Source organism: Manduca sexta, chromosome 17, assembly GCF_014839805.1.
Source record: "Manduca sexta isolate Smith_Timp_Sample1 chromosome 17, JHU_Msex_v1.0, whole genome shotgun sequence".
NCBI lineage: Eukaryota > Metazoa > Arthropoda > Insecta > Lepidoptera > Sphingidae > Manduca > Manduca sexta.
The window spans coordinates 10,165,605-10,179,437 of record NC_051131.1 but is presented as its reverse complement, the minus strand read 5'-3'; the positions used below and the strand labels follow the sequence as shown (position 1 = coordinate 10,179,437).

The 13,833-nt window shown below is 35.7% G+C and overlaps 1 protein-coding gene across 1 annotated transcript; it reads right to left on the bottom strand.

The window, feature by feature from the left end:
- Positions 1–5,189: 5,189 nt before the first annotated feature.
- Positions 5,190–9,781, bottom strand: LOC115455869. Its single transcript, XM_030184635.1, has 3 exons — positions 9,223–9,781; positions 8,063–8,275; positions 5,190–5,801 (listed from the first exon to the last, which is right to left on the bottom strand). Exons 1-3 carry the CDS (start codon positions 9,661–9,663, stop codon positions 5,667–5,669), a joined length of 789 nt encoding a protein of 262 aa, XP_030040495.1. The 5' UTR covers positions 9,664–9,781; the 3' UTR covers positions 5,190–5,666.
- Positions 9,782–13,833: the final 4,052 nt, after the last annotated feature.

Below are 13,833 nucleotides of genomic sequence, written 5' to 3'. Positions count from 1 at the left end.
TGATCATTCATTATGATTATAAGGCTTATAATGGTAAATAACGCTAAGTGCATTGTCCTTTGAAATAAAACAATTTTTCGTATTTTATCGCAGTTTTTATTATAATTTTCTCCCAAGGTTTCAAAGACTTCGCTGCGACCATGGTCACGAGTAGACTAAATTCAAGACACTGCGAGCTCATTCTGCGTAGATCGGACCACCAACAGATATTGTCCATGTCAATATTGTTAATTTGACTTTTCAGGCAACCAACACCTCAGTCTCCCCCGTGACCATAAGGCTGTCAAATCTTCGAAACGTCGGCAGGAAAATATTGTAATAAAACCGCGATAAAATCCGAAAAATAGTTTTATTTCAATGTTTAACATTCGCGTAAACATACGATATTATTATACATTATCGTTCATACCGGAACACAAGAGTGCATACACACTGCTGCGTGGCGGCAAATATTTAACCAGACGGACCCTCCCATACTACAGGCCTAATAGCCCAATATATCGTAATATATAAAGCAGAAGACTTTGTTTGAACTAATAAATAAACAGGAAATAATAAATCTTTTTTTTTAATAGGAAACAACATTCCTGAGTCCTATATGCTAATTTTAGCCCAGGAACGTAAAAAAATAATTCTTTTATTGATTCCACCCCTATGTTATTAATTGTGACAATTAGGGGTTGGCTTGTTGATATTTCAATATGTCAATATATATTTAACCTATAAATTAGTTAACGGTGTGAAAATAATTATCCCGAAATAACTATTTCACGCAGCAGCCGCATGCAAAAGCTAGTAATATATAAACTTTTAATAGCCCTGTATCATAATGAAATTCCCCCACAAAACGTTTCGTGTCACGTTCGCGCCATTGTTCCCCGTTGTTCCTTTGACGCGATCCCGTGACGTCACTGCCGAGCGCATCCTTGCATCATAATATTGCTCTGCTTTGTGAGAGGAATGCACTTTCAGAAATTTGTGATATAATCCCCCACTTCTTATTTCATGATGCGATACATAAATTTGAAGTATTCGGGTCTACTGTTTTTTTCCGGATTTGCCATGATAAGTAATGAGATAGGTATATAGGTAAATTAATTAAAAGCAATAACTACCAGCTCTGCAGTGGCTAAAGGTTAAATTTGCCACAGAAAATCCAACACAACATATATATACTAATACACATAAATGCAGTCTACAAATCGTTCTAATGACAATAAGATTCTACAGAAATTATACATAAAGAGAAGCCGGCAGAAATCGGGCAATATGTACATACTCTTCGCCACTGCATTTCTGTTTAACACAAGGTAATTTTGACATAGTGTAAATAAATTAAACAAAATACTCGCTTTCAGCTCCGCTAATATTGTGCCTAAAATCATCCATGAATAACAAATATGTTCACAAAAAATCAATAAATTACCATATACCTATCATCTGTCTTTGTCAATTATGATATGCTCTAGGTTAGAGGTTCCCAATTTTTTTTCTCATAGACCCTTTTCAAAATTTTGCTTGTTTCGGTGGACTTTTTTTGGTTTCGCATTGTAATTGCAACTACCGCCCAGCCATTGCGGGCGTCTGGACAACTATGTTGGAGTCACCGTACCTCTTATGACCCCTATCAATATTATCTGCCTACATTGACGGGTGAAGTCAAGCCCGATATTTTAGTACTTTACTATCAAACCAGTTAATTTTTGTCGACCCCCGCTTACAAACTTTGGACCCCCATTTTTTGTTCACACCAACGTAGACCCCCGTCAAATTTCCCGTGGACTCCTTGAGGTCCACCTGGACCACTTTGGAAGTCAAAGCACTAGTATCTGCTACTCGATATATTACTGGAGATTGGAATGCAACCCACTATTTTGCTATAAATTAAATAATAGCTAAACAACGTGTTGCTAACTAAGGTATAAATAATAACCTAAATGTTAGCATGTAATAATGAAGATTAATGTTCAAGTAATCAAGTTTTTAATCGAGTAAAAAATGTGTAATTGCATAAATTCAAAGTGAATACTGCGTAACAAATGTTTTAATTGGCAGTGTGGCTACATCAGTTTTTATGGTGACTTTTAATTGCATTTGATGTCCCTGATACATTATTTACAGATGATGTTGATAAATAATATTAACAATGCTAAAGACCGGGTGCTAATGGGTTGGTTGATCTATAAAAACATAATGTATTCAACTCGACAATGACTGCGAATTTATAATTTCAAATACGAAACGTGTACAGAAATTGCCTGCGAAAAGACTGCAAAGAATTAGCAACTAGACTTCTTGATTACTTTTATAAAGATTCTATGAATATCTGTACAGTGATTTTAATAGCATCATTTAAGGTATCATTCGATAAGTTCTTTTTTTACACGTGCACGTCAAAGTGCACTGCACCTGATGGTAAGTGGAGTGGGGACCAATAGAATGTCAACTCACGAGAGATGATTACCCTTCGACTGTCGACACAATTTTGCCGGCCTGTTGGAACGGAGTTACACAGGCTGATCCCGGAACGCGACACACTTCCTGGGCCAGTATGGCGGGTTTTAACGCCTTGTACGGTGGTCGCTCTCCGGGCGGATATAAAATATATCCTATCACCAGCAACAAAGACCTACGCGGCATTATTACGTGTGGCTAAATACTATTAAGCCACATTTACCACAATGATCAAGATTTTAAGCTGAATGACAAATCCTCGAAACCTACAAATGCGTCTGAAATTTGACATGACAATAACAAAATCGTCAATATAGACTACACAACTAAACTGCACTGGGTGATACAACGTAATATGCTGCATTATATTTAAAATATATTTTAATTCTACGAAAAGACTAATGTTAACAGCGCCTTGGGCTAAACCTAGTTCGTAACTCAGAACTATCCAATTACTTCATCATCTCCGTAATCATGCAAGCATTTAAGAACCTCTTTATTACAATAATATATTTTGTATTAATGTTATGCACGAACCAGTTCCAAAGCGCCATAGACCCTTAATTGTATAGTTTGAACATATTATATGAAGAGATAATTAACTCCCGCCACAGAGTATAAACATAAGTGAATTTCCATTTGTATGGGCTAGTTTAATATACTAGTTTTATAGAATTCAATTACATGGATCAATTGGGGTGACATTTTGTTAAAGGTTATTTTTAATGTTCCGTTATTGAGCTTGTATGTATTTCCACCTCTAATTAAAAAAATAGCTTATCAGGTTCTTGCTACTTATTTGTCCAACAAAAGTTATCTAATACTGAAATTGGAAGGGGTTAATATGGAATAAAGAATGTATTGTTTATGATTTCGTATGTTTACGCGAATGTTATTTTTTTATATGGGCAGGACAAAGTGGCTCTACTACGCCTGATGGTAAGAAAAATGGGGTCTAATTTGGTCGGTTGGACAAAATATGGATAAGCACTGAAATAATATTAAAATGTCCTTTCATTCATTGAGGTAGGATTCTCTCTAGGGATATTACAGGCAGCCAATCGGATCTAATATCTGGTCGGTTTTTTTCTGTATTATAATATAAATAGTTTTCGTATCCATTCTCTTAACTACATTATGGAGTTTACAGGCAGCCAACAGGACCTGATATCGAGTCAATTCCTTTTTGTATAATAATATATTTTTTGTATCATTCTCTTAACTAAATTATGTATTTATTTAATATCATGTATAAATTATATAATGTGTGTATGTATACATTATCTATATTTATGTTACGTAGATTTAATATTATGCTATTTTATTATATAGTATGTAAGTGTAACTTATATCATGTAAGTTTTACAGTTATTTAACAAATATTAGTATTTATCATCTCAATGAATTGGGCACTACTTTCTCTCGTTGTGTAATCGCTTGTTTAGTCTTTGCACCACCTAAAGGTTGCAAAGTAGAAAAAAAGTCCGCCTTTTTACGCGCGCCCTATTCCGTCTACGGGAGCAAATCCGTCTTTTTGCATTTACGGGCACTCTAATTAAAGGACAGCTTAGAAAGCCGTATAGGTAAACGGGGGATTTTTGACTCTTTTATCTACACGGCTATCAAAGCTGATGGGGTTTACACTATATAGGTAGGCGGAATAAGGCCCCCTAGGTATAAATAAATAAATTTACGAAGCTCGCTAATTGGATAAGACGTATTAAAGGCAAACTGAAAATTAATGTCTTGTCTTTTGTATGTATGCTTAGGTTATAGCTTATATTTAATTCTGGTATTTATCGCTTTGATGACACTGATATTCATTTCTAATGTTAACGCGAATGTTAGGCATTGAATATTAAAAAAATCGGATTTTAGCGGTTTTTTATATTGTAATTTTCTCTTGTTCCAAAGACTGCAGCCTTCGTGGTCACGGCGGCTCGAAAAATAGTTTTATTTAATGACGGTGATATTGGTTACGACAGTGCTGGTTATAATGGCGTTAGGAACAACGTGTTGAGTGGGTTAGGTTAGGTTAGAACTGTCAATGAGTGCAAGCGAAAATGAGCATTCGGGTACAGCGGCCGATAAACGTTAGTGCCTTGACCGTTTTGTACAGGCGACGCAGAACTAAAAGATCAATTATTCCAGTTGCCAGACATAAATAATGCATAATTTAGATACCATGTTGGGAATGAAGCGAGAACACTGTTAGTAGAAATAAGAATCGTTATTCGTGTCATAATTATTTAAATTTTGTGTCTATTAATTTATATTACGACAGGAAAAAATTTATAAAACTGTGTAAGCTAGTAGAAGATATCCATGTTCCTTAGAATGAAGTTAGAATGTATTTAACAATTGATAGTTGTTGGAGTAAACGCAAATACCAGTCACCCATAGACAGCTCACCGGTCAGCGTACATCACTAGTTTTTAAGTCCCCTCTCTATATCTCTCTCGTATCTGACTGATTTAACGTTCAATATCTTTTATCTCTTTGAATATATTATTAAGTAAATAAAACTTATTTAAAGTCTCATCAAGTGCTTTATTAATAACAACAATAGTAATAAAAGAAAATGGGTATATTATATTATGGAAAATAATATTGTGTTTAACAACAGTGCTTATTAATATAATGAGGGTTGAGGAATAGGAAGGGGAGGGAGATAATAATTATTCAATAACGCATAACAAGGATCACCTTGCTAGTACAAAAAATATGCAAACAAGGTTTGTATAAATTGAATTTATTTCTCACGAAATACAATACGAGTTATTAATTAAACGACTATAGATTGTTATGTTGTAATTGGATAACATAGTATCTATTCTAGAATCTAGATATAGGCTTACAACTTCAGTGATTAGTATGATTACGTCTAAAAACTATATACTACATACTATTATATGTTTATGTATTTCTCTACTACTCCTACTTTTCTTATCACATTTAATAACTTTCCACTTATTTTGTGAACTAATTTGCAATCTTTTTGTAGTACAATATTTATACTAACAAACTCAAATATATGATATTACACAAATAGTCAAAGTAACAGTAACTAACTAAGCAATCAATCCCAATAAATTAATCCTCAAATTAGGCACTATCATGTCTAATCCGATTGTGAAAGCATCTTGCATCTCACTCGCACAGCCGCCTCAATCCGTAAACTCGAGAGAGTCAGAGGAGAGGCGGTGGTGCCGCTATCCGCTTATGATGTTCACGTCCTCTTCCTCGCCCACTTGGAGGATCGCCTTCTGGATCATACGCTTCAGTTTCTTCCTGGACTCGTTTGAACGGAGCGTCCGAAGCTCAGACGCCACGAAATCACCGAATATCTGTTAGATAAAAATATTGTAATATGAAGGGTACATTTCAATAATTACTATACATAATGAAGTAGCTAGAGTTTTTTTTTGGAGTTGGATGAACTTTAGAACTAACTTAATAATAACAATCCATTTATTTCAGAACATAATATTCCATAGTGTAAGTTAAGAAGAATCAACATTAATTTTCTCATTTCTGGTTAAAAATAATTTCCGAATTAAGTCTTAAATTAGAAAAACCTAACAATACTATGTTATATTCAGGTTCTATCAGTGAATATTTATCTTCAACTAATAAAGCAGTTAAGTCGAAACAAGTTTCAAGTAGAAGGTGATAGGACGATACAACTGCACAGGGTCGGATTTAGGAAATATAGTCTGTATTTTGACCCTCGTAACATAAATGATGTATACATATATAATTATAATTTCATAAATAGAATTTATAAGGCTTTCAATTATAATAAAATATCTTCAACCTTAGTTTTTATTTTGCAAATGAACCAATCAAACAGTGTGGACTACAATACAAAGTAAAACATCCAAATAAGCATGGTTTACTAAAAAAAAAACATATATATTTTTAACGCTCGCAATAGTTATAATGGAACATATAAAAAGTCTTATATGCCGACTATTTCGCCCTCCAAACGTCAGGCGTTAGTCACAAGCCACAAGAATATTTTTCGTTCAAAGGTCTCGTCCTCGATGGCGTATTTATGTTACGGTACGACTGAAGCGCTAAAGTCTTGGGCTATTGGATTTGTTTACTCAGTATCAGCTCGGAATATGGAATTTGTGCCTGATAAGGCTTTACCACACTACCACACTTTTGGACGGAATACACACGGCGAAAAGTGCACCAGTTGCGCCTCTGCCTACTCTTCGGGGATAAAAGTATGTATTGAACTATATCCCGGGTCCATGCCTGTCTCGACAAGTATGTCGTCTAACTGGCCCGAGCTTATTGGACCGTCGCGGGCGATCCGCAACCACTGTTTACGTAGGAGTGCCCCACTCTAACACTAACGGAGAATAGCTGTATACTGCAATGCATTTCAACGGATTGATATTGCGATAAAAAAATATAATCACACGAATTGAATCCTTTTTTGAAAGTCAATGAAAAATTCAAACACACAAAATGAAAACTATCTTTCTGGGAAGTCGACTCAAAATAAATAGAAAAGCGGTTGCAAAATCGAATGATAATACTATATTCAAAACATCAAAAGCCTCGCTAAGACTTAAATCCGTTTACATGTAAAATATAAACTGTTAACATGGCTCACTTTATATCACGACTTTTTTTTCTAAAGACCAAAGAAATAAGACATATTTCTATTGTGTTTAAAAGAAAATAAGGTTTCATTGTTCATCGACAATGCCTAAATCATATTACTAACGAACTAGGTAGCACCAATCAATACAAAACAGATATAGATAGTATGAGAGCTACGCCATCGCTGCCAATTAACAATTCTATTATGGAACGTAATAACAAACTACTCTAACAATGCTATCAATTGAATCCTTCAAACTGAAACGAAATACAAAGACAGCGCTTCGTACAATTATTTCCGAACATTCTTTTAAAGAACAAAGGATCATCGACAATATTTATTACTATTATAGTATTCAGAAATTACGACTTTATTATACACCACTAAGACTTATAATTGTAAAAGATTATCTTTTCCTAGCCGATTTTCCCATGAGATTCCAAGAAAATGTATCTAAATTAAGCTTCAACGTCGTCATTTATGTTGTATACCGTCAAAATGGACTAAATACTTTAAGCGGCTTAAAAAAGCGCTGCAGTCGCATTGTTACAATTGATTGATTTTCCCGGAATACTCAATACGCGAACAATAGCCGGATGGGAAAACAGGAAGGAAAATGAAATGCGCATTGAATATGTGGCGGGCAGTGTCTGTGGGAACGATTGCTTTTCCGCAGCGTTGTTTCAGTACGTTCTGAAACGACGTGAATATTTAAAGCGCTGGATGAGGATACATACCTCATTATAATTTTTGGGGCAACAATTAGATAAGCTATAAATCAATCGTTACTGAATGAACTATGAAATGAAAATAACCGAGAGCAATTAGTTAAGACCTTACAAAAAAAATCAAAAGTGTAGTTGACTGCAATAATTGGTGTATTTTTAGTTGTAACCTGTTTTGTGTTAAATAAATAAATAAATAAATAAAAAAAATGAAAAAGGGCAATTAATTGGAAAAATTGTTTTTATAAAAATGAAACCATACCTGACATTCATCAGCGTCAAGGCTCGGCCGGAGTCTCGGCACGGGCTCCTCGGGCCACATCAACGGGTGCGCACTCGGCGGCAGCGGCGGGGGGGCCGACGCCGCCACCCGTATCTTCGTCCTGCGGTTCGTAGGGCTGCCACTCGGTATAGAGTTCTTAGCTCGCGCGACGGCACCGAATTCTTCCTCCTCGTTCGCTTGGAACTCTGCCAGCTGGTGGAATTAATGTTTAGAATGGTAAATAATGGGGATGGGCGGTGATTTCTCACGTAGCGCTGTTGAACCAGGGACGGGGAAGCTCAAGTTTATCGTAGTGTTTTGCTATTTAATTCGTTTGCATTTGTAGCAATCGAATGTTTTTAAAGTATAAGCGTTGGATTAGGTAGAAATCTATTTTACCTTAAACCTAAATTGCCGTCCCTTTTTTTAATATAATGAAATACTACATATTACATGCGATCTAACTTTCCAAATTTATATTCAATTTATAAGAGGTCCTAATATTTTTGTAGATTAACATAATATGTACTTACTAGTTTCTTTTAAGCTAGGAAAAACGCAATCGGAATTATATGGCGCTAAAATATCACGTGGGAGCAAACGGGCGAAGGGTCCTGTTCCAAATACGGCCCCGCCATGCCTTACGACTTATTGCACGTCACGGTATGCCAATTTAATTATAGCTATTAACTACTGTTCATAAAAGATAAATATCTCTATACTTTGTATAGATTGACTGCGCGGTTGTAAAGAACAAAGTATGGTGTCGTAAAACGCATATTAAACTTGTAACAGTATAGGTATGAGGAAATTCTGCCACAAACATGTCTCGTTTCTAGCACACTGTGTAGATCTGATTTCCAGGAGATAGCTTTTTGCTTGTGCGTATGTAAAAAAATTTGCATTACGTAAATGCTTAGTCATCTGACGCAATCCTATACGATACGCTATCTTATAAATTCAAACAAAATGAACTAATTTGTAAATTTAAACATAATTATTTCAATCTACCTTCATTAAAAAAATGTCGTACTGGATCGATATACTATGTGAAAGAAACAAACATGTCGTAATACGTCACCACGTGTGGCAAAGATGTCTATAAAACGTCACAAATGAGCCAAACGAGGTGGCGCGGCTGTTATAGACACATGACGTACCTCGAGATTAACTGCATCCATGATATCGAGAGGGTCGCCCGACGGCAGGCGCAGAAACGAGAGCGCGTCGAAGTACTCCCACCCCCGCGCGCCGCCTCCGCTCTCCCCCACCGGCGTAGACAGCCGCCGCTTTATTTTTCTCAGCTCATTGTTAAACTGCGACCTCAAATTGTGTATTTTCCGGCTTATCTCCTCCGAGGTCGTCCCGAACATATCAGCCAGGTACTCGAGCTTCGCCTGTCTCGCCGCGCGTTCTCTGTTCAACGGATGCTTCGAATCCCACAGCTCTCGGCAATCTTTCTCCAATGTCTGTATTAGTTTCATGGTGTTCTCAGAGTTCCAGTTCAACCGTAGCTCCCTTTTATTACAGTCTTTTTCGTTTTCCGAATCATTTTCAATCTTTGGCATGTACAAATCGCACGAATTCGAGTTGGAATCCATTTTGTGTCGCGATTGACGTTGTGATATCGGAGTCGCTCTAGCGAAACTGCGCGGCACGCGGTGAGAGCGCCGAGACCGGTGTCCGGGGGAGCGGCAACGTCGCAACGCTAGCGGCTGTACAGAACGGCATCGCGCAGTGCGCCGCGTCGCCCCTCGCCCCGCCGCGCCGCGCCTCACCGCGCCAGTCGGCGGCAAGGCGTGTGCATTGCGTTCTGCGTTGCAATGGCCTAACTTCAAGGCGCTAAAGAGGCTAAAGAGCTGATCCACATAACCATATTAGTGTTGATTAACGCTGTGTGTAAACAAAGGAAGTTTTGTTGCGATGTTAACTTTAAAATGGATACTCGGAAACGTGAATCCCAACTTATTTCACGAATGCGAGCCACAGTGACTACAGTTACGCAGGTCCGAAAATACTTAAAATGTTATTTAGTATCAATAAACAGTTCTTATGGTACACACCAAATAATTGTAACTAAGTTTATTTAAGAACGAATTTTATTTCAAACATAAATTATCGCGAACAAATCAAGAGCGATTGTGAGCAGCGGCCCGCAGCTACATGCGCTGTCGAACAATAGCTGTGACCCTGATTTTGATTGCAGCACCCAGTTCATCCCGCTTTGTATAATCCCATGAACACGACTTCAGCTATTGGATTAGCGCGTGTTCCCCATGGTTATTGTATTTGAAGTGTGTACTCGTAACAATAACAAATATACTAGAACACATTTTTAATAGTTTACTCATTACGTATTGACGACTGAGGACATCTTCATACGTAGACATTTATTCCCTTTAACGTAATTAATTTCCAAAATCTATACATCAAATCAATTAATTGTTAAAAATGAGCTCTATAGAATCTTACTTAATTTTTTACATACAAATGTGAAAAAAATATGTAAACCCCAATAAACGTTTTTGGGGTTTTGATATTATCGCAAACATCACCAACCTTTGATGCGATTGATTTAGCGTTTGATGGACCGTGGTATAGTTAACAGGGACAATTAGGCATTGCGTTTATAAATTAAACCACATACTCATCTTTTCCTCTGCTAACATTGTGCTAAAATGTTAACAGATGAAAATGAGTATGATGAATATTTTCACGAAATCTGTAATGCATGTAAAATTAAAATTACTTTTCAACTATTTCGTTCGAAACTTTTTTATTTCACATCTACGGTTCCAGTAATTTATTGTAGTGTTATTTTCAAGAAGATAAGCACACTTGCTTGTTTGTTGTACACTTGTTTCATTTAGTAATATCAATATGACCCTACATAGTATGTGCATTATTACAATTGGCGGCAATTACTCCCAAACTAATTAATAGATTAGTATTAATGTATATTTTAAAACACGCTCGCATTCTATTAATATACCACCAAAAGCCCGCAAGATAATCATTGCCATAATAAACCACAGACTGTAAAAACTAAATTTAAAAAAAGTCCTTAATGTAGCTCTAATTCTTAAAGGCCGGCCACAAGCTGTATTAAACCAGGGGTTGCAGAAAAAACTAAGTTAAAAAAAATCCTAATACAGCACTCCTAAAGGCCACCAGGCCACAAACCAATATATTTAATGAAAACCTTCAGTAATCCACCTGAAATACGCCTACGACATATAAAATTTTAACGAGCGACACGTGCGAGTGTTCAAGTACTGCTCGTAAATTCTCTTCGTGTTTATACATCTCTCGTCACTTCCTCATGTATTTATGAGCATCTGTTAGAATTAATAGCGTCCCGATCGAGACCTTTTGAGGTCTGTAAATGAAACGGAGCAATTAAATCGACCTTAATAGGTCAAGGCGTATCTTCGGTTTTAGATCGATTTTTATTAGAGGTTATATACTAAGTACTATTACAAATTATTTCTGAAACCTAAATCATCATTTAGGGATGGGACGTATAGGATTCCTATACGTCATCAAGCATTGGAATCACCGGAAATCACATATTACGTGTTTATCGCTAAAGGGGTTGGCAGAGATGCAACCAGAGTAGCTTTCGTCCGATGTAGGAACAGAGGACGAGACTATCGTCATATTGTGTGCAAATTCCAGACTCACTCACAAATCACTTTTTCCGAGCCGGGATTCGAATCCAGACCTCAGAGCAATAGTTGTGAACGCAATATAACTCCGTCACCGCGCTAGTCGAAAGCACAACGGTTTTATAATGAACTTTATAAAACAAAAAAAAGGATTGCTGGCCGCTGCCGGGTTTCCTACGTAAAATTTTTCTGTAGTTTGAAAAGCCAAGTATGAGTTTAAAATGCTTGCAGCAGTGACGAAGGGTCCATATAATCCGATTCCTGTCGGCTTCCGTTTGAGTAGAATCTAATTATAATCATTCTAGATAGATATAAAAGATATATGCATGTTAACCTTTCATAAGTGCTATGTTCTACTACGTGACTAATATAATATATATACCTACATATTTTATTTTATATTTGTGTAAGCTCGCGAAGTAAAGTATTTAAAATTATTAAGTATTGATACTAAAGAGCTACTTTGATACGTATACTTCGATACATTTACAGATAAATAGAAGTATCGGTAAAATTAAAAAAGCAAAACATAAAAGCCAGCTCGATAAAACTAGTGTGTACTTTGATCTTTATCATTTTTAAATTGCTCAAAATTCCTCAAATATTTTACGCTCATAAAACATAAAAACACCGATATCTGAATGCAAAACCATATTAATACAAAGATAAAGGCGTTAAAACTCGTTAAGTGTCAAACAAAAACTGGTAAAAATGATTCCGTCGGTATGTTCGCAACAAATCAAACAAGTGTAACCGAAAGCAATTAATTGACGGGCACGCTCGCTTTGTGAGAGCCGAGACACTTTTATGTTCGCCCTTACACAGTAGAACCAGTAAATCAGGTTTTGAAATATTTTTATTTGAAAAAACTACGTATATTGTTTATTAAACTTGTCATTTTGTTTATGTCATGTTGATAGTAAAAAGAGAATACAAGACACGGCTTATTTTTATAGCTCAAGTCTTGAAAACAAATTAGTCAGAATTGTAAGCGCCTTCGCCCACAATGCGAGAAGAAATGTTAGTATGTTATCAATTTTCATAAACAAAAGCCTTTAAATCCATGGTTATCGATATTGAACGAAATGAAAATCTGACAAATGAAGCGAATTTAATAACATGAATGAAGTTGTAAATTGGTATTATGCAAAGTATTTTTTTTTTCTTCTAAATTATATAGAGCCGTTTTTTATTACTCATGTAAAGATTTGACAATAACAAGACCCGTTGACATTTTTAAATATATGATTAAAATCATATTTTAAATGACTAGATTAGTGCTATCGAAGATGTATCAAAAACACGTTTTCGTATGCACAAAGAATTTATTACAATACCGCTCTATAAATTAACGTCACAAAATGGCGATTAATTATTTTGCGACTAATTTTAGTATTTATAACTTTATTTTATATATATTTTTTGGTATTAAAACATATAATGTATATTTTTCACTATCACTTATGTTCACTAAAGTAATGATTTTTGATATTTCTGCAATTTAAAGTTACACTACTGCCTCCACTCGCTCTGTGACCCGCTTTCATATAAATGAGACCTCACACACTCGTGCTAGCGCCGGCCGTCCCTTTGAAATATCCTTTGAGCCTCGTTTATTACTCACCTTTAATCCAATAGAATTTAGCGCGACATTTTTATTATAACCACGTAATTTGTTACCGTCTCCAATTAATTGATGAGGCGATCAAATCATAATTTAATTAATGTGTTAATTAATTGCATTGTGTTTCTGATTAATTTAGTTACGTCTAATGAACACGTGGTTCGTGCATGTGGGAATCGTGTCAGGAAATCATTCGATTAATTAGTTATGATTTAAGAGACAGGCATTGTTCGATTGGTAATCCGAAATACATTTTATAACATTTGTGTTGTAACATTTTGTTATGACGTGATCTCTGTATGATACTGTATATATATCGTTATACTGATTCTGGAAATTCTTTCTCTAATGGGAAGATACTCTATGGCATAGGGTAATAGCCTATAGGCTGCTTTCTATTTCGAGAAGACACGGGTAAAATCTGAGTGTAATTATGACTAAACTATCAACAGATTTGACATGGAATTCAGATTTGACAT

Excerpts from the sequence above, each read along its gene's own strand:
- LOC115455869 (XM_030184635.1), bottom strand. The coding sequence starts at position 9,663 with ATGGATTCCAACTCGAATTCGTGCGATTTGTACATGCCAAAGATTGAA. Across the intron at positions 8,276-9,222 it reads TGGATGCAGTTAATCTCGAG|CTGGCAGAGTTCCAAGCGAA; the intron begins GTACGTCATGTG and ends TAATTCCACCAG. Across the intron at positions 5,802-8,062 it reads TTGACGCTGATGAATGTCAG|ATATTCGGTGATTTCGTGGC; the intron begins GTATGGTTTCAT and ends TTTATCTAACAG.